The sequence below is a fragment of the Perca fluviatilis genome, chromosome 16, assembly GCF_010015445.1.
Source record: "Perca fluviatilis chromosome 16, GENO_Pfluv_1.0, whole genome shotgun sequence".
In the NCBI taxonomy this organism is placed as follows: Eukaryota; Metazoa; Chordata; class Actinopteri; order Perciformes; family Percidae; genus Perca; species Perca fluviatilis.
In genome coordinates this window covers 37,676,478-37,696,172 of record NC_053127.1, presented here as the reverse complement: position 1 = coordinate 37,696,172, position 19,695 = coordinate 37,676,478, and the positions used below count along the sequence as shown (strand labels likewise).

At 40.3% G+C, this 19,695-nt stretch overlaps 1 protein-coding gene and 1 long non-coding RNA gene across 5 annotated transcripts; both read right to left on the bottom strand.

Annotated features, from left to right (window-relative positions):
* Positions 1 to 171: 171 nt before the first annotated feature.
* On the bottom strand, positions 172 to 506 carry LOC120544520. Its single transcript, XR_005636511.1, has 2 exons — positions 369 to 506; positions 172 to 212 (listed from the first exon to the last, which is right to left on the bottom strand). It is a non-coding gene; the product is annotated as an uncharacterized LOC120544520 (long non-coding RNA).
* Positions 507 to 540: 34 nt separating this feature from the next.
* Positions 541 to 17,572, bottom strand: LOC120543587. Of its 4 annotated transcripts, none has more exons than XM_039776717.1 (7): positions 17,446 to 17,572; positions 6,668 to 6,776; positions 6,479 to 6,580; positions 6,235 to 6,351; positions 1,557 to 1,661; positions 759 to 1,103; positions 541 to 597 (listed from the first exon to the last, which is right to left on the bottom strand). In XM_039776717.1, the coding sequence occupies exons 2-6, from the start codon at positions 6,754 to 6,756 to the stop codon at positions 983 to 985; spliced, it is 534 nt and encodes a 177-aa protein (XP_039632651.1). In that variant the 5' UTR covers positions 6,757 to 6,776; positions 17,446 to 17,572; the 3' UTR covers positions 541 to 597; positions 759 to 982. The 4 variants fall into 4 exon arrangements, with proteins under 4 accessions (XP_039632651.1, XP_039632650.1, XP_039632649.1 ...); XM_039776716.1 differs by lacking the exon at positions 17,446 to 17,572 and adding an exon at positions 14,145 to 14,242 and having other exon boundaries at positions 6,668 to 6,790; XM_039776715.1 differs by lacking the exon at positions 17,446 to 17,572 and having other exon boundaries at positions 6,668 to 7,061.
* Positions 17,573 to 19,695: the final 2,123 nt, after the last annotated feature.

Sequence of the window (19,695 nt, the reverse complement as noted above, 5' to 3'; positions counted from 1 at the left end):
CTGATTGTTGTTTATGGTCTGTCTGTCTGACCTCATGTTCATCATTGACTTCTGCAGTCCCTCCCTCTGTGATGTAGATCTCTGTGAACATCTGATTCAGAAGGGTTGGGTTTCCTGCTTTGGCAATCCCCTCAAACACACACTGGAACTTCTTCTGCAGATTTTTTTTTCTTTAGATTTGAGTTTAAGTTAACCACCTGCAGCAGAATTTCCTAAATAAACACAACAAAGCAGATCAATAAGTCAAAGAACATATTTCAACATTTCCTCAGAGAATGAGTAAATTAATATATTTTGGTTCATCTCTTGAGACATTAGTAAAGGTCCCATTTATCCAGCATGTTAAGTCTTTAGAGAAATCCTCTTACTGTTCTGCAGATGGTCAGCCAGCTCCTCCTGCTTCATTCTCCTCAGGAAGTGCATTGTGATCTTCAGAAATGCCTCTCTGCTGCTCCTCCTCTGCTCTTCATCCTCACCGTCAAGCACCTCCTCATCCTCCCTCTGACTCTCTAAGCATTCTGGGTAATCTGGACTCAGAACCTTCTGGATCTTCTTCAGCTCATTCTTCACAAAAGTGCAGATGTCCTCCTCCAGCAGCTGGAACAGAAGATTATATGAATGACAAATCAAACTGAAATCATGGAAGCAAACATCAGATCCATGTTGGACAGACTGACAATCCACTGGTCTAAAAAGTGCAGCATGGAGATGATTGTGAACGGCAAATATGTAAAAGTAGTTGTTGTACATGTACAGACCATAAATATGGAGTCTAGGTGTGTTTGATGCTGCTGGGCAGACTGGGAACCTCTGAGCTCTCCTGGTCCACTCCACACAAGAATTAGCTCACATTATGTCGTCCCCACAGAGACAAACACAAGGTAAAGGTCCATGAGGTGATAATTGGATGTTAACAGTGAATCAGAGGACTGCCTGTAGTGGTAAACCTTTACTAGTCCTGCTGATTTTCAGTTTGAAATCCTCACCTTTGATCATCAGAGTGGCGTCCATCTTTGAAGACTAGAGGTTCACCCATAGACTCGTCACTCTTCATGGACACACAGCTGGGTTCAGCTTCAGGACAGTCTGGTCTCTGGTGGATCCTGATAGAAAGAAAGTCATTAAAGCTCACATATTTAGGGGAATTGTCTCTGAATAAAATACTTTTATATCTAATGAAAAAATGCATTTATGCTAACACAGCACATTGTCGACCATCTCAGCTATCCTACTGTATTCAGAGGTCAAAGGTGAACTGATGAACTTGAATTTGTATTGTCACTAGTAGTGGTACATTTGTACACACGTGTCCAGCTGTGGTCCTTTCTCACTACAGTCTAAAGTCACTTATACAGCACATTACCATGACATGTAGAATAACAACTATCATAAAAGACATCAAATAATATGCATAATAAATTATTTCCTTTCCCCACAGAGATAAACACAAGGTAAAGGTCCATGAAGTGATATTTGGATGTTAACAGTGAATCAGAGGACTCCCTGTAGTGGTAAACATTTACTAGTCCTGCTGATTATCAGTTTGAAATTCTCACTTTTGATCAACAGAGTGGCTTCCATCTTTGAACTCTAAAGGAAGTCCCATAGACCTGTCACTCTTCATGGACACACAGCTGGGTTCAAGTTCTTCCAGATTCCTCCTGATGATAAACACAAGATAAATTCTGCACTGCACGCACAACACACTGAGACAAAACATGTCAGTAGTTTAAAGGGGTGATAGAATGCAAACCGATTTTACCTTGTCATAGCTGAATAACGACAGTTTGGTGGGTAAATAGGACATACATAGAACCTCAAAATCCCATTGACATCCCTTTCTTCTGGAAATCTCACAATTTGACACTGCCTCTGAAAACGGGCAAATGTCAACGAAGCTAATAGTATGTGTCAACTCGGTGGTTCCTCTTTATTTGGCCCCAACATTTACATTGGCTACTACACTGATCTGAGATCAGGTAGTCTTCTGAATAGGTCGCGCAGATCTCAGAAATTGTATATATTGTTCATCTGCTAATTTATCACTAAATTCCCTTCTGAGACTTTTTATGCGAGAAATCAACTATGTAGAGGTCAAATATGGCCGTTTTATGAATATTGATGGCTAATTGCAAATTTTGTCCAACTGTGTGTCGGAATTCAGCGGCCGGTGCTACCTGGGTTGCTGCCTCACAGCCCGTCCTGTCTGCAGTGAGCTAGATGGAGCTCCGTCACGGCCAGCAGCCCGTGGTTATCCATACACGCGCAAAGTCACCGTTTCTGGGTTACTGGAATACCAAACGCTGAGGCCCTGATAGAGCTCCAGGGCTTGCAGCTCCCCTCTTCCTGCTAAATGGCCAGTGTGTGCGAGTGAGAGCGTGGTCACCGAGCTTGTTACGCCCGCAATCTCTTACCACAGGTTCCAGTTAATCGTATAATGGATATGTGTGTTGAGTTATTTAAACAAACGATCGGGGAAATAAACGCCTCTTGTCTGCGAGTGAGCTGGGGAGCTCTATCAATGAGAGCTAGCTTGCCTCCTCCTACCGAGACCTCTGAAATTCACAAAAATGCATTAAATTGAAATCGGACAAAAGTGTTAGCTAAGCTTCAGAGATGGGAAGTAACGAAGTACAAATACTTCGTTACTGTACTTAAGTAGATTTTTCGGATATTTCTACTTTACTTTACTATTTTTTTTTGTGGCGACTTTTTACTTTTACTCCTTACATTTTAACACGAATATCGGTACTTTCTACTGCTTACTTTTTAAAAATTGGCTCGTTACTTTAGTTTTGTACAAGAGGTCGTGTATCGGAGAATAAGCCGGACCGTGCCACTCACACATAGCGGTAGCGTCATACACAGAAAAAAAGTGAGAAAAAAAGAAAGAGAGACTGCTGTCCGGAGGATAATCAGTTGAGATGGTGTGTGCGTCCTTGAGAACTGTAAGTCGTATAACTTATGTTGTCAGTTCATTTAAGCCTGTTGTTGTATTGGTCTATAGTTCCTGCACAGTTAAAGTAGGTTAGCTAGTGATTTAGTTGTTTGTGTTCTTCACCTGTTAGCTAGGTTTCACGTTGCTACACACAACGTCATTCCCAAGCATCAAAAGAGAGAAGTTGTCCGTGTTTTACAGACACACCTGGAGCAAGTTTGAAACCAGCATCAGCTTTAAATACGGTCCTAATCTAGTCCTCACTAGCAAGTTTCAAATAATTTCACTGGAGTTACCGTTATTATTTTTCACGTGATCAATACCGAATTCAATCTAATTGGATGGGATATACTGCAGGCTACGTTGCATGTAACTCACCACTACAAGACGACTAGACAGATTCGGCCGCATTCTGCATTCATTTGCGGGCAAATAATTGCAGCATGATGGTGGTAACGTTAGCACTAGTAGTATGGACGCGACATGATTGAAAATGAAGAAAACAGAGATCCCAGAGATTAGGCAGACAAGCAGCAAGACATTCCCAATCATCCCTGGCCTTATCTGAGAGAGATGTTTGAGATAGGCTAGGAGGCATCAAGTATGACTCCTGGCCAATGTGCTGTAACTCTAAAAGTATGGGGAACTTCTTAATTAATCTATGTTTAGTAATTCATATTGTATCCTTTATTTTCTTTCTATATTTGAGCACACACACATACATGTAGATTCCTTTAAATGTTAAGGGGACGATTAAAAAGAGAAACTGGATCTGTGAATTCTCACAGAATCACAATTGAATTCATATCTTGCTACTCAGTCAGAATCTTATTAAGCTGGAGTCCCAGTCTCTGTCACAATAATCATATATGTGATGTTTGGCAGACATCCATTTAAAATGTAGACAATGGCATATAAAGAGCCTGGTTTTATGTCCACTGAAGTTTCTTATCTTGCACTCTAGTAACGTGTGTGGTCCAGGTAGCTTTGCATAAAAAGTGGTTGTCATTCGCAAGGCTACTTTTACTTTTATACTTTAAGTACATTTCAAAGCCTGTACTTTGTTACTTTTACTTAAGTAAAGAAGTTAAATCAGTACTTCTACTTTTACCAGAGTATTTTTTAACACAAGTATCTGTACTTCTACTTAAGTACGGGAAGTGAGTACTTTTGCCATCTCGGCTAAGCTTTGTAAGACCTTAGGGTAGCTGTGATATACATACCGTGGCGAAATTCAACCTGTAAATATACAAAAGTTATGCCGGCAGCTGGCAACCGTCTGCTCCGTGGAGCTCCGCGGAGCCCCCGGTAGTCCAGTAACCCAGAAATGGTGTCTTTGTCCTGGGAATGGAGCACAGCAGGCTGCCGCTTTCTCGTCAGACTGTGCGGAGCTCCTGAAGTCTGACACTTCTAACCAAATTTGCAATTAGCATAAAAAAGTCTCAGAAGTGAATTTAATAATGAAATAGCAGACAAACAATGTATAACGTTGCAGTGTCTGAAATACAAGACCTGCTGTCTCGTCTCCAATGTATGTGGATGTGGTTCGCTCAACCAATCAGCGTGCAACTCATCTAAATATTCATGAGCATACCATATTTGGAAGAAAAGCTCTTGTTCCAAATAGAGCCATATTCACAGGGTAGTTAAGGGCCCATAGAATAGCACTTGGGCCATTTTGAACCCAACCAATGTTACATACCCTATTAGGAGACCTTAAGGAACGGTGTGAAATACCCTATATAATGATTCTATCACCCCTTTAATACATATTCTGTACAGTATATTTGTATACAGGTAGTTCTTGTTACCATTGTGTAAGATCCATGATCACTATTTAAGACATGTTTCAATGTATATTTTAAAGCTGAATTCAGTGCAGTGTGCGGCACAGGTTTGAATATGATGCTGTGGGGTGACCATGATGGTAGAATAGTAATGCTAATGTCTAATAAGCATAATGGGCCTCATTCACCAATATCTTCCTAAGTTTTCTCTTAAATATGTTCTTAAGAAAGTTTCTAAGAAAAGTCTGCGTCGGATTCATGACGTGTTCTTGAACAGCAGAATTGTTCGTACCTGTGTTCTTAGGATTGATGAATCCCACGTCTTCGTAATTGAAAGCGCGTGCCTGTTGTTCCTAATTAGCATAAGAAAACGCCCCGCAAATTCCCATATAAGGACATGACACTTCCTGTGCACCTCCTGGGAAGCGAGAGACGTTGTCGGAGTCGCAGATGACTTGTATATTGCAGTGGTGGAGGAAGTACTGAATATCGGTACACATAAATAAATAAATAAATAAAAGTACAAATAACCAGAGATTTTGTTTGTATTTTGCTATGTTTTTGTATTGTGCTATGGACCATTTGTGTGTGTCCTGAATAAAGAATATGATGATGATGATGACATATTTACTTTAGTAAAAGTAGATGTCCACTACCGCAAACAAGGCCTGGCTTTTATAAGAAGTTCCTATCCTAACCAGCATAAAATGGAAATATGTTGTTAGAATCGGAATGCGGTTGGTTTTATTCATGGATTGATTTTAATACGGTTTTATTTTCTTTAACCATGCAAGTAAGCAAATAAAGTGTGTGAAGCAGCGAAAATGGGGAGGCGATTTGAAGAGGTCCAGCCAAATAAATAAATAAGATATGAACGCTGTGGAGAGAAATAGATGGTTATGATAGAAATATGATTTAAAAACGGGAATAATAAAAAACTAACTTTTTAATTTTCACGTTTACCGGAGGCTGTATTACCGAGGGTCAGCAGCGCTGCGCCCGGGCTCTGGAGCACCGCTAATATATAACAATAATAATAAACTGTAATTTTACATTTTACTATTTGTTGTAAACAGGCCCGTATTAAGACATTGTGGTGCCCCTGGGCACTATACCTCAAAGCACCTTTGCTTGCCAATTACATTGAATTAAGAAAGCCAACCACTTATCATTTTTTATAACAGTTCATATTTTACATTCATTATTATGATAATATTTTCGGGGGGGTTAAACTGGCCACTTTTGATTATTGTTAAACCCCCCGCACCATCCCCCAAATTATACATTTGCGCGTACCTGTGGACCAACTCAACTCTGACAGATTGGGAGTGATAGTCGTTGTGAATGGTTGGTGCCCCTGGGCACTGGCCCAAGTGCTAGTTAAAGTGAGCTGACAGGACACATGCTGTCACCGTCCATTAAAAGACTTTTTAAAAACATCTAAAACCTGGAGATCTCACAATAAATAAAAACATCATTTTGTTTTCATCATCAATTTGAAATCTTCACCTTTGATAAACACAGTGGCATCCATCTTTGAAGACTAGAGGTTCACCCATAGACTCGTCACTCTTCATGGACACACAGCTGGGTTCAGCTTCAAGACATTCTGGTCTCTGATGGATCCTGAAGAAATTCATTAAAGCTCATCAAAGACTTTTATATCTAATTTAAATGTTTGAATACAATCCAAAACTGTATTTAATTACTGACATTACGGACGGGTTACTGAACACAATTTACAACTACGTACATTTTGTCTTGTCGTTTAAAATTAGCACCATCATTCTTTGACCGGTCACTCTTGAAGGACACACAGCTTGGTCCAGGTCCAGGTCTGTGCTGCTTCTCTGGGCTGAAACACAACACACACAGAGCTTTGAGTGTGAATAATGATGGTGGAGTGATCTGAGTGCTGGACAGTTAGAGATGGTCCTCTCACCTCTGAGCTTTGGTCTGGCTGTCATGTTCCCCCCACAGAGTGGTTTTAGAGGGAGGGACTCCCTCCTCTCTGTCCTCACACTGACTCATAGCAGAGTCCACATCTTCATCTGGAGAGGAAACACTGAGAGCAGCAGTCCAATCATTCATCAGCACATCATCACTCATTCATCCCTCACATCATTTCTCCTGGAAAATAAGACAAATATCAGCAGCTGGTCCTCTGATTGGCTGCTTCTCTCTGTGTCATATCAGTGTTGTAAAACGATGAAGTCGTTCTAAAGAGATCTTGTTGCTGAGAGTGAAGTTTCATGTCTCTGAGGGAACAGTTTAAACTTTGACTGGTTTCCAGCAGACATTCTGACACAATGACTCTTTCTTAAATGCAGTGCAGGAAGAAGTATTTACATCCTTTACTGAAGTAAAAGTACAAATACTGTAATGTAATGTAATCTGGCATTTTATCTTTGCCTTTTAAATCATTTTCACTGTTGGTTTTATTGTGAGAGTTTGTAATGTTTTATCAATTTTAGGGCTGTCAAAATAACGCGTTCATTTTGATTAATTAATCTGAGAAAAAATAATGCGTTAAAAAAAATAACGCAGATTAATCCATTCCATATTGAGCCATTCTATCCACCATTCAACTGTAAAATGAAGGAGGGAGACGAGAATGCGCTGCCTGGGTCACTGATTGGAGCATTTACTACATAAGTCTTCTTCCTGAATATGATTGGGTACCGAAATCTGGTGCTAATATGGCACCGGTGCCTTAACGACCTGTATCTACCAGACCGAATAGCAACGTGGATTTCGGCACCCCATTCCGGTGCCACGGATATGTCTGCGCTTCTCTCTGATGCTCTGGAACAGACGTTACAGGCAACAGAAACACTGCTGCACGTGACGCTAGTTAACACTATACTCGACAGTAGGTAACGTTAGCCTACCGCTAGCTAGTTGTCTGTATTTCACTGTAGAGGATTCCGACACCTGGATGTAACAATCTGAGCTGCCGCTGTCGAAAAAACACAGACGGTGCGTTCAATGAAACTGGTAACCTACAGCTTCGTGGTGCATTCAAAGTTATTGTTAAATGCCGTTTTCCCATCTGGTGGTTATTTTTGTCATTCAACAGCAATTTACTAGTGAAATAAGTTATTGTTATAGTTATTACACTATTATTAAATCTTTAATTTTGACCATATGACCTTAGCAATAAACAAGCCATTATTATTATGTTGCCGACTGTTTTTTGCTACCCTTCTTTTTTTTAACTATCTTAAAAAGTATCGGTTTATGCACCGTTAAGGCACTGGGCCAAAATTATGTTTGCGATTAATTAATCACAGAGTATGTAATTAATTAGATTATTTTTTTTAATCGACTGACAGCCCTAATCATGATGTTATCAGACATTTAACTTTTATTTTCATCTTTGTTTTTAAATTAATATTGTTTTCCAGTCAGTTTGTGAATCACTTTGCAGCTTTTTATTCATAATACTAATATACCGTTTTAGAAATAAAAGTTCTCTATTCACAGATTTAAACAAGTTTCAATATAACTATATTATATTATAGTTAAGCTGCAAGTAAGGATTATTTTCATTACTGATTAATCTGCTGATTATTTTCGTGATTAATCGTTTCTGCTATGTATTCTCAGAGTTCAAGTTGACATCGTCAAATGTTTTAGTAATGGAGACTTGATAACTAGGACTGTAACTGTAGCTGGTTGGGAATAGGTGATCACTGGGGTGCATCGGTAAGAATGCAGTCGAATGCTCTGATGCTCAAATAACAAACAACAAATAAAAGGGAAATATCAGCATACAAGTAAAAACGACAGTGCTGACAGGATGCAATTAGTAAGGCTAATATATGTGAATTAGTATAACTTTAAGTAATTCACTTTAAGTAGTGTAGAAATATTTTATTAACAAAATGTGTGGTTGTGCTCATTGCTAAAGAATTGTGTGTAGTCATTGAGGAAGTTGGTCACACGTTCTCCGGGTGAGACACATCTGTACTCCCAGTATAAAGAAAGACTTGACGCACAGATGATTTGCTATATACAGTGCCTTGCGAAAGTATTCGGCCCCCTTGAACGTTTCGACCTTTTGCCACATTTCAGGCCTCAAACATAAAGATATAAAACTGTAATTTTTTGTGAAGAATCAACAACAAGTGGGTCCCAATTATGAAGTGGAACGAAATTCATTGGCTATTTCAAACTTTTTTAACAAATAAAAAACTGAAAAAGTGGCGTGCAAAATTATTCAGCCCCTTTACTTTCAGTGCAGCAAACTCTCTCCAGAAGTTCAGTGAGGATCTCTGAATGATCCAATGTTGACCTAAATGACTAATGATGATAAATAGAATCCAGCTGTGTGTAATCAAGTCTCCGTATAAATGCACCTGCTCTGTGATAGTCTCAGAGGTCCGTGTAAAAGCGCAGAGAGCATCATGAAGAACAAGGAACACACCAGGCAGGTCCGAGAACACTGTTGTGGAGAAGTTTAAAGCCGGATTTGGATACAAAAAGATTTCCCAAGCTTTAAACATCCCAAGGAGCACTGTGCAAGCGATAATATTGAAATGGAAGGAGTATCAGACCACTACAAATCTACGAAGACCCGGCCGTCCCTCTAAACTTTCAGCTCGCACAATAAGAAGACTGATCAGAGATGCAGCCAAGAGGCCCATGATCACTCTGGATGAACTGCAGAGATCTACAGCTGAGGTGGGAGACTCTGTCCATAGGACAACAATCAGTGGTATACTGCACAAATCTGGCCTTTATGGAAGAGTGGCAAGAAGAAAGCCATTTCTTAAAGATATCCATAAAAAGTGTTGTTTAAAGTTTGCCCAAAGCCACCTGGGAGACACACCAAACATGTGGAAGAAGGTGCTGTGGTCAGATGAAACCAAAATCGGACTTTTGGCAACAATGCAAAACGTTATGTTTGGCGTAAAAGCAACACAGCTCATCACCCTGAACACACCATCCCCACTGTCAAACATGGTGGTGGCAGCATCATGGTTTGGGCCTGCTTTTCTTCAGCAGGGACAGGGAAGATGGTTAAAATTGATGGGAAGATGGATGGAGCCAAATACAGGACCATTCTGGAAGAAAACCTGATGGAGTCTGCAAAAGACCTGAGACTGGGGACGGAGATTTGTCTTCCAACAAGACAATGATCCAAAACATAAAGCAAAATCTACAATGGAATGGTTCACAAATAAACATATCCAGGTGTTAGAATGGCCAAGTCAAAGTCCAGACCTGAATCCAATCGAGAATCTGTGGAAGGAACTGAAAACTGCTGTTCACAAACGCTCTCCATCCAACCTCACTGAGCTCGAGCTGTTTTGCAAGGAGGAATGGGCAAAAATGTCAGTCTCTCGATGTGCAAAACTGATAGAGACATACCCCAAGCGACTTACAGCTGTAATCGCAGCAAAAGGTGGCGCTACAAAGTATTGACTTAAGGGGGCTGAATAATTTTGCACGCCCAATATTTTAGTTTTTTATTTGTTTAAAAGGTTTGAAATATCCAATAAATTTCGTTCCACTTCATGATTGTGTCCCACTTGTTGTTAATTCTTCACAAAAAATTACAGTTTTATATCTTTATGTTTGAGGCCTGAAATGTGGCAAAAGGTCGAAAAGTTCAAGGGGGCCGAATACTTTCGCAAGGCACTGTATATACACTCACCTAAAGGCTTATTAGGAACACCTGTAAGATTTCTCGTTAATGCAATTATCTATGCATTTAGCGGTGTGGTCCAGGTCTAGACAATCCTTAACTCCAAACTGAATGTCAGAATGTGAAAGAAAGGTGATCTAAGCAACTTTGAGCGTGGCATGGTTATTGGTGCCAGACGGGCTGGTCTGAGTATTGCACAATCTGCTCAGTTACTGGGATTTTCACGCACAACCATTTTTTAGGGTTTACAAAGAATGGTTGGAAATGGAAGGAATAGAAGGAAAAACATCCAGTATGCAGCAGTCCTGTGGGCGAAAATGCCTTGTTGATGCTAGAGGTCAGAGGAGAATGGGCCGAGTGATTCAAGCTGATAGAAGATCAACTTTGACTCAAATAACCACTCGTTACAACCGAGGTATGCAGCAAAGCATTTGTGAAGCCACAACACACACAATCTTGAGGCAACTGGGCTACACCAGCAGAAGAACCCACCGGGTACCACTCTTCTCCACTAAAAATAGGAAAATGAGGCTACAATTTGCACAAGCTCACCAAAATTGGACAGTTGAAGACTGTAAAAATGTTGCCTGGTCTGATGAGTCTCGATTTCTGTTGAGACATTCAGATGGTAGAGTCAAAATTTGGCGTGAACAGAATGAGAACATGGATCAGTCATGCCTTGTTACCACTGTGCAGGCTGGTGGTGGTGGTGTAATGGTGTGGGGGATGTTTTCTTGGCACACGTTAGGCCCCTTAGTACCAATTGGGCATTGTTTAAATGCCACAGCCTACCTGAGCATTGTTTCTGACCGTGTCCATCCCTTTATGACGACCACGTACCCATCCTCTGATGGCTACTTCCACCAGGATAATGCACCATGTCACAAAGCTCGAATCATTTCAAATTGGTTTCTTGAACATGACAATGAGTTCACTGTACTTAAATGGCCCCCACAGTCACCAGATCTCAACCCAATAGAACATCTTTGGGATGTGGTGGAACGGTAGCTTCGTGCCCTGAATATGCATCCCACAAATCTCCATCAACTGCAAGATGCTATCCTATCAATATGGGCCAACATTTCTAAAGAATGCTTCCATCACCTTGTTGAATCAATGCCACAAAGAATTAAGGCAGTTCTGAAGGCGAAAGGGGGTAAAACACGGTATTAGTAGGGCGTTCCTAATAATCCTTTAGGTGAGTGTATAGTTCATAGCACATATAGTGTTGTTCACCAGATGGAGTAGCAGAAAAGCAGGAACCGGATGTTATTGTGTTCGTCAGACCAGAAGAGGAAGTCGCACCACACTGACCCCCTCCCTCTTGTGTCTGTGTGTGTGTGTGTGTGTGTGTGTGTGTGTGTGTGTGTGTGTGTGTGTGTGTGTGTGTGTGTGTGTGTGTGTGAAGATGGCAGTATCGGAATGGAGGAGAGAACGCCCTGCGGAGGAAACATAAAGGCTCAGGGAAAGCATAAAACTGGACAGAGACTTTGCTAACCAGAGCTCCTTCTGTCTGAAGCTAGAGATACTTAGTGTCTTTTGAGAACCCACAATTGTGTTGTAACTTTTATGCTGGACTCAGTAAACTTTGCTTAACTGAACTCTTCATCTCAGATCGGTCCTTGTGTTCTGGTAAACTTAAGTCCAATATAAGAAGACATTGGAATTAATTAATAGGAGTCAGATTTGACAGGCCTTAGGGCCTCATTTGGACAAAATTCCCACTACAGTAGCTATAGCTATAGCTATATACCAAATAACACACTACAGCTACTTATTAAATTAAACAGCCTTCTTACTGCTGTGATCTCAGTAACAGCAACCCAAACATAGTTCTCTATTACACAACCATTGTAAACACTCCAATAATAGTTATACCGTGTGACTACACACATAAGCACAATAGTAGTGTAACACTAACAATACTAAGCATTAGCATGCTGCTAGCAAACTTTATGCTAACATACTGGATTTCAACTGAATATCCCAGAACATACAACATCCATATAAACCTAAAGCACCGAAATACACATATATAAACATTTACACCAGTTTACTCACATGTCTCTGAACACACACATGCCCGGATGGCCACTAGGGGGGTGAACCTTCACTGGCCTCACGGTTACATTCAATTACAATTATCCTGTCAACGATTCAATACGATTCAATATCCCGATGCATCATGATGCTCCCATTCCATGACATCCCAAAGATGTTCTATTGGGTGGAGATCTGGTGACTGTGGGGGCCATTTTAGTACAGTGAACTCATTATCATGTTCAAGAAACCAATTTGAAATGATTCAAGCTTTGTGCCATGGTGCATTATCCTGCTCGAAGGAGCCATCAGAGGATGGGTACGTCGTGGTCATAAAAGGAAGGACATGGTCAGAAACAATGCTCAGGTAGGCTGTGGCATTTAAACAATGCCCAATTGGTACTAAGGGGCCTAAAGTGTCCCAAGAAAACATTCCCCACACCATTACACCACCACCACCAGCCTGCTCAGTGGTAACAAGGCATGACAGATCCATGATCTCATTGTGTTTATGCCAAATTCTGACTCTACCATCTGAATGTCTCAACAGAAATCAAGACTCATCAGACCAGGCAACATTTTTACAGTCTTCAACTGTAAAATTTTGGTGAGCTTGTGCAAATTGTAGCCTCATTTTCCTATTTTTAGTGGAGATGAGTGGTACCCAGTGGGATCTCTTGCTGGTGTAGCCCATCCACCTCAAGGTTGTGCGTGTTGTGGCTTCACAAATGCTTTGCTGCATACCTCGGTTGATCTATCAGCTGGAATCAGTCGGCCCATTCCCCTCTGACCTCTAGCATCAACAAGGCATTTTTGCCCAGAGGACTGCCGCATATTGGCTGTTTTTCCTTTTTCAGACCATTCTTTGTAAACTCCCAGTAACTGAGCAGATTGTGAAATACTCAAACCAGCCCGTCTGTCACCAACAACAATGCCACGCTCAAAGTTGCTTACATCACCTTTCGTTCTGATTCTGACATTAAGTTTGGAGTTCAGGAGATTGTCTAGACCTGGACGACACCCCTAAATGCATTGAAGCAGCTGCCATGTGATTGGTTGATTAGATAATTGCATTAACGAGAAATCTTACAGGTGTTCCTAATAATCCTTTAGGTGAGTGTATATGAACTCCCATTTGTATTGTATCTGCTCTTACAAAGACATTTCCTGAATTTAGCGGAGTCTGAACACAGAACACAACAGAAAAAAAGGCAAAAATAAAAAAAGCAGCAAACTGAAAATCAACACACAACATCTGTAGGCAATAATCGATTATGGTCTATTGATGCAGAATCATCCACGTCCGCATCACGATGCAACACCCTAATGGCGACACAGACGACAACTATACACTTCAGAAATATTTACGATGTGCTTCTCCCGCCACTCTCACTACTAATTTAAAAAACAAACTTATCAGCGCATACAAGTGTCCTCTCTGTGACCCTAAAACAAAGGCTCTGATTCGCTGATCCCCGTTACCCTGAACATATAAGTCCTTCTTTACAGTTTTAGTATTTGACCAACAGTCTAAGAAACATTATATTTATATCATGGCTGTCCTATGTTCCATCAAATGAAGACTTTGTTTGTTTGTTTGATTTGGATCCCCGTAATCTTCCTGCAGTCTATTTTGTGACAATACAGTTTACATAATCGCATTGAAGACAACAGACACCTTAGACATTATTTCACATTACACAACGTTTCATAAAATACAACTCACATATTTACATAATTACAGTTGATGCAAAGTCACAGTTTTTTTGCGCTAATGGACAACCAAACGCTGCTGCCCTGACAGAGCTCCAGGGCCTGCAACTCCCCTCTTACTGCTAGCTAAATGGCCTGTGTATGTGAGCGAGAGCGCGGTCAGCGAGCTTGTTACGCCAGCAATCTCTTACCACAGTTCCAGTTAATCGTTTAATGTGTGTAATTATAATGTGTTGAGTTATTTAAACAAACGATTGGGGAAATAAACGCTGCTTGTCCGCGAGTCTCATTGATAGAGCCTGCGGCTGGATGTAGCTTCATTTTCGACGTAATTCGAGTATATTTACAGTTTGAATTTATACAACATCTAGCCAAATGTCTTATAACGCTAACAACGGTGTCCGATTTCAAATTAATGAATATTTGTGAAGATTATGGCTTTCGTTAGCTGAAACTGTCCCTTCAATCCTAGCTACCTGTGTAGCTACAAATCACGGATAGTTAGCTTCATTTTCGGCGTAATTCGATTATATTTACAGTTTGAATTTCGTCACGCCATGTATACAACATCTAGCTAAATGTCTTATAAAGCTAACAACGGTGTCTGATTTCAAGTTAATGAATATTTGTGTATTTCAGAGGAATTCTAAGAGGAGGCTGGCTAGCTCTCGTTAATAGAGTTACATCCAGCCGCAGGCTCTATCGATGAGACTCACGGACAAGCGGCGTTTATTTCCCCAAAAGTTTGTTTAAATAACTCAACACATTATAATTACACACATTAAAAGATTAACTGGAACTGTGGTAAGAGATTGCTGGCGTAACAAGGTCGCTGACCGCACTCTCACTCACATACACCGGGCATTTAGCTAGTAGGAAGAGAGGAGTTGCAGGGCCTGGAGCTCTGTCAGAGCAGCGGCGTTTGGTTGTCCTTTAGCCCAACAGATGGTGACTTTGCGCGGGTATGGAGTGCTGTGGGCTGCCAGCCGTGACGGAGCTCCAAGCACCTCATAGCAGGCCGGGGTCTGTGAAGGAAGGCAGGCCGGGGTCTGTGAAGGAAGGCAGGCCGGGGTCTGTGAAGGAATGCAGGCCAGGCGGCGAGGCAACAACAAAGGCAGCACCAGCCGCTGAACTCCGACACACAGTCGGACACAATTTGCAATTAGCCATCCATTTTCGTAAAGCGGCCCATATTTGAGCTTTACATAGTTGATTTCTCGCATAAAAAAATTTCAGAAGTGAATTTTGTAATGGAATAGCAGAGACCTGCGCGACCTAGATTCAGAAGACTACCTGATCTCAGGTCAGTTGTGTAGCCTATGTAAATGTTGGGGCGTGACCGTTCTCTTAATACACCCATGGGTGTGACAAAGGTACAGGTCTTGGGAGGTTGACGTCAACTTCCAGCTTTGTTGAGATTCGCCTGTTTTCAGCGGCGGTTTCAAAATATGAGATTTTCATAGTAAAGGGGTGTCAATAGGATTTTGAGCTCCCATGTATGTCTATATATTTACCCACCAAACTGTCGTTATTCAACTATGACAGGGTAAAATCAGTTTTGCATTCTATAACTCCTTTAATATTATTTGGGAGTAAGTTCCATTCACACATGAAGTTATTTGGTTTTCACTTTAGGTAAAATAAAACAACGTCCCGCTGCATGCCTCGCTGGGTAATGATGTGTATCTATACTAAAGGCTTTCAGGCATTTAATGAGTAAAAGTACTTAGTTACTTTGTAGTACATCCTGACCCTTCAAACCCACAGCAGTCTGCTGAAGTCTCTCTGATCCTAACTTCAGACCCTACACTTTATTTTGAAGAGATTCCCTTGAAATTGCAGCATGTTAGGCTACTGTGTCTGTCTTTATTCTGCCGCGCCCAAAGGTTTAATACCCGAAAATTAGAAAGTTGTTACGTTAAATAGAATAACAACGTCCTCAGTGATCCATTGTTTCTCACAAAGACTGAATTATTGATTCCAATCATCAATAATTCGACAGCATGTTGATTCATGTTGAGTTTTCCCCAAACACTGTGATCAAACAACTTCAGCACTGCTCTGGACTCACATCCCGTCATAAACAGCCACAAACAAACTGTGAAGTAACAGTAACTTCAGCACTGCTCCAGACTCATATCCCATCATAAACAGCCACAAACAAACTGTGAAGTGTAAATGTGACAGAAAACGAACTTACAGCTGATTCCCGGTAAGTGACTCCAGAGATGTTACGTAATGTACCGAGGCTTCGGAGAGTGTGTTGAATAATCTGGAAAGTTTTCCGTTAAGTGATCTTAGTTTAGTTTTCAGACCAATGACATCACTGATAACGCCCAAAACCCCTAAAAACAGTTGAGAAATTATTGTTCCTGACTAAAACGCAGAAAGTCTCCCCTGACCCACTACATCCTTTTTCTACAACACATTCACTGCCCTCTGCCCAGTTAAACCACTTCCGGTTTTAGAACACTAATATTAACCCTGCTGCCATTATTATGAAACAAGTATTAACCAAGGGATTGATTACAGACATTTGATGCATAACTACTGCTTTGTTATAATTATGTGATGCAATCTTAGGCCTACCTTTCAGTAAATAGACACTGTGTTGACTGGCGGGGGGGATTAGGAAATTCCGTTCTTAATTTAACAATTTAAAGTTTCTTTAACCTGACTCAGATTAGACCACTGATAGGATTTTAGTTTTAGATGTTTAATTACAGAATGTGCATGAAACCCATGAGCAAAATTGTCATTCATTCTGTCATTGTCTTTTTTATGGATAGAGTTATAGTGAAAATTAATTATTTCCCTTTTTGCTGTGGACCCCCCAGAACCCCCCTCATGGACCCCGGACCCCACTTTGGGAACCACTGGTCTAATGGACTCACAGCAGCGTGCCACAGAGAATGATATAGAAACACTGGAACGGATATTTGTTATTTTATAACCAGATAATTTTCCGAACTTTGTGAGTAGACTCAATAGTTCAGGAAGACTGGAGAGGGGGTCCGATATGAACAATAACATGTCATCTGCATAAAGTGACACGTTATGCTCTGAACCCGCCCGGTGTATCCCCTTGATGGGATATTTGTTATTTTAAATAAACAGGAGACACTGACATATGAAACTGCCAATGAGATTAATTTACTTATTAATGCCTGTCTGTTCCACTTTAACCCCCGTATGACTGAACTTTATTATTATTAAGGCTTGGTGAAATGATGCCCCACTATAACTAAATTACATTTAGTTAAAGAACAACAATGACATGTAATGTAACAGAAAAGGTAAGAAGCAATACTTACAGTTTTCAGATGTCTCTCCGTTGCTTTAATGTGTATCATGTTTTCTTCTGTGATCAAAATTGAGTTTTTATTCTCAGTTCCCTCTTTCCATCCCACTAACATGATTAAAGAAGGAAACTCTGAGAGGTCAGACCTCTGCCAAGTCATGATCTATTTCACAATGTTAACCGACTTAAGGGGAAGTTCACATGACTTCCTCAGTGGGGAACACTTTTTTCGATTACTCCGACACCACATGAATGCAGCACAAATGTTCCCTTATCTCGCAATGTTATTGAAAGTAAAAAATTGTATCTGTTCGATATTTGGGTCCTCTCCAAAGTGTTAAGGAGTTCTTCCTTGGCCCTTGCTTCACCTCTCAATAAAACACTTTAATGAAATGTTAATGGAGATATTGAACGGGGAAAAAAATCACTTCTGGAACCAGAGCGGTCAGTCACTGTTGAGCTCTATAGAGAGGAGAAGTCCCTCCCCTCCCCTTCCTCTGGACCATCATGGGACCTTATTTCAGATAAAATATGTTCTGTAGTGAACGGGGAGAGACCAATAATTTTTTTATCCCATTTGAATTGAGCCATGAATTACACATATGATGTTTTTCAGTTTAGAAGATAACTTACCAAGTCAAGAAAACCTCAGTTTGTTATAAAACTGTTAAAGTATCCGAATGTGAAAATATGTCATTAGAAAGACTCCACACTTCAAATTGTCATGGCTGACGTCTCTCTGAAGCTACGACGCCTGTGTGTTTGGTAGCAGGATGTAACCTTACTCACATGAGCAAAGGATTTCTTTCTCTGGGTATCAGGCAGCAATGGTGGAACAAGACCCAGACTCAACGGGAACGTTTGGAAAGGTAAGAAACTAAAACAAAAATTCTCTCGTCTTAGTTAGAATGTTTTCATGACTTTGTATTATTCTTAGAATAACATTCAACATAGAATGACAACAGATATTCGAGTGCACCATCATCACCCTCGTCCTCGTCAACGAGGAAGGAGTTGAAACCTCCCATGATGCCACTGGCTCAAGAGGAAGTGCCCTGAAGGAGGAGGAGGAAGACATAGTGGATGGACCTGGGAGAATGTGCTGAAAATAAGGCAACATTATGTTATTCCAATATGGTTATGGTATCACATTTATTAGTCATGTCAGTGGAATATAAAATCAGGTTTTACTCTCTAAGTTTGGAGACAGTAGTTTTGGTTTTGCTTCAGCCAAACACACTAAATGTTTCAGAGTTTCCCCAGAGATAGAAACCAGAATTTAAGTCTTTCCTTTTCTATGGAGATTTATAAAAAAGATGTGTGATCTCCTCCTTTCTCCCGTGAAGTTTCTGAATGTTAATTTGCTCTTTTGTTTAGAAGAACAACTTCCAGAACATAGATGGTAGTGTGGGACAGACATCACAGACATTGATTAATAAGAGATGGAGGAAAGGAAATTATCAGACAGAGACACATTTTTATTGACTTGCTTTTATGTTATGCTATCTTTTTATCATCTTTTTTATTGTCTTTTGACCCTAATGCCTGCTAATTTCATTTTGTTTATTGAGTTGTCACTTTTTCTGTCCTTTAAAGCTGCCCCATCTTCTGTTTTACTATTACAATGGTGTGTACATAATGTATATTGTTTTGTATTTGCTTTTTTTCTTCTGTCAAAAGCACTTTGTAAACTATTGTTTTTAAAGGTGCTATACAAAAAAAATCCCAAATATTCTCTGATTCCAGGTTCTCAAACTGTGAGGATTTTTTTTCTTTGTCATATATAATATTTAACTGAATATATTTGAGATGTAATCAGTGTTGACAGAGACTAATTAGCATCAGCGTCCTCCAAAGGAACAGATATTCAGAGCTCCATTAGTGCGTGACATTGCTCAGACTGTTGAACATACAGATGTCATGTTCTGCTTCAGCTCCTCCACAGTTTGGTCCTTGAACAAGGACTTTAAATCTGTGTGATCACCTCAGGATCTCCAACTTCAGATGTGTGTGTGATACAGACAGACACACACACACACACACACACACACACACACACACACACATCTGGAGACAAATGTTCTCTATCTCTCTCAAAGATCACTTCTTGTATTAATATAAAATCAAATCTCAAAGCATGTGTCTCTTTCTGTGTCTGGTTTGTCTTTTATCTGTCTTTGAATGACAAAATAAAACATTATCATCAACACATTAAACTAATTCCAGGTATTAAAAGTGAATGAATACTATGTGTGTGGTTTGA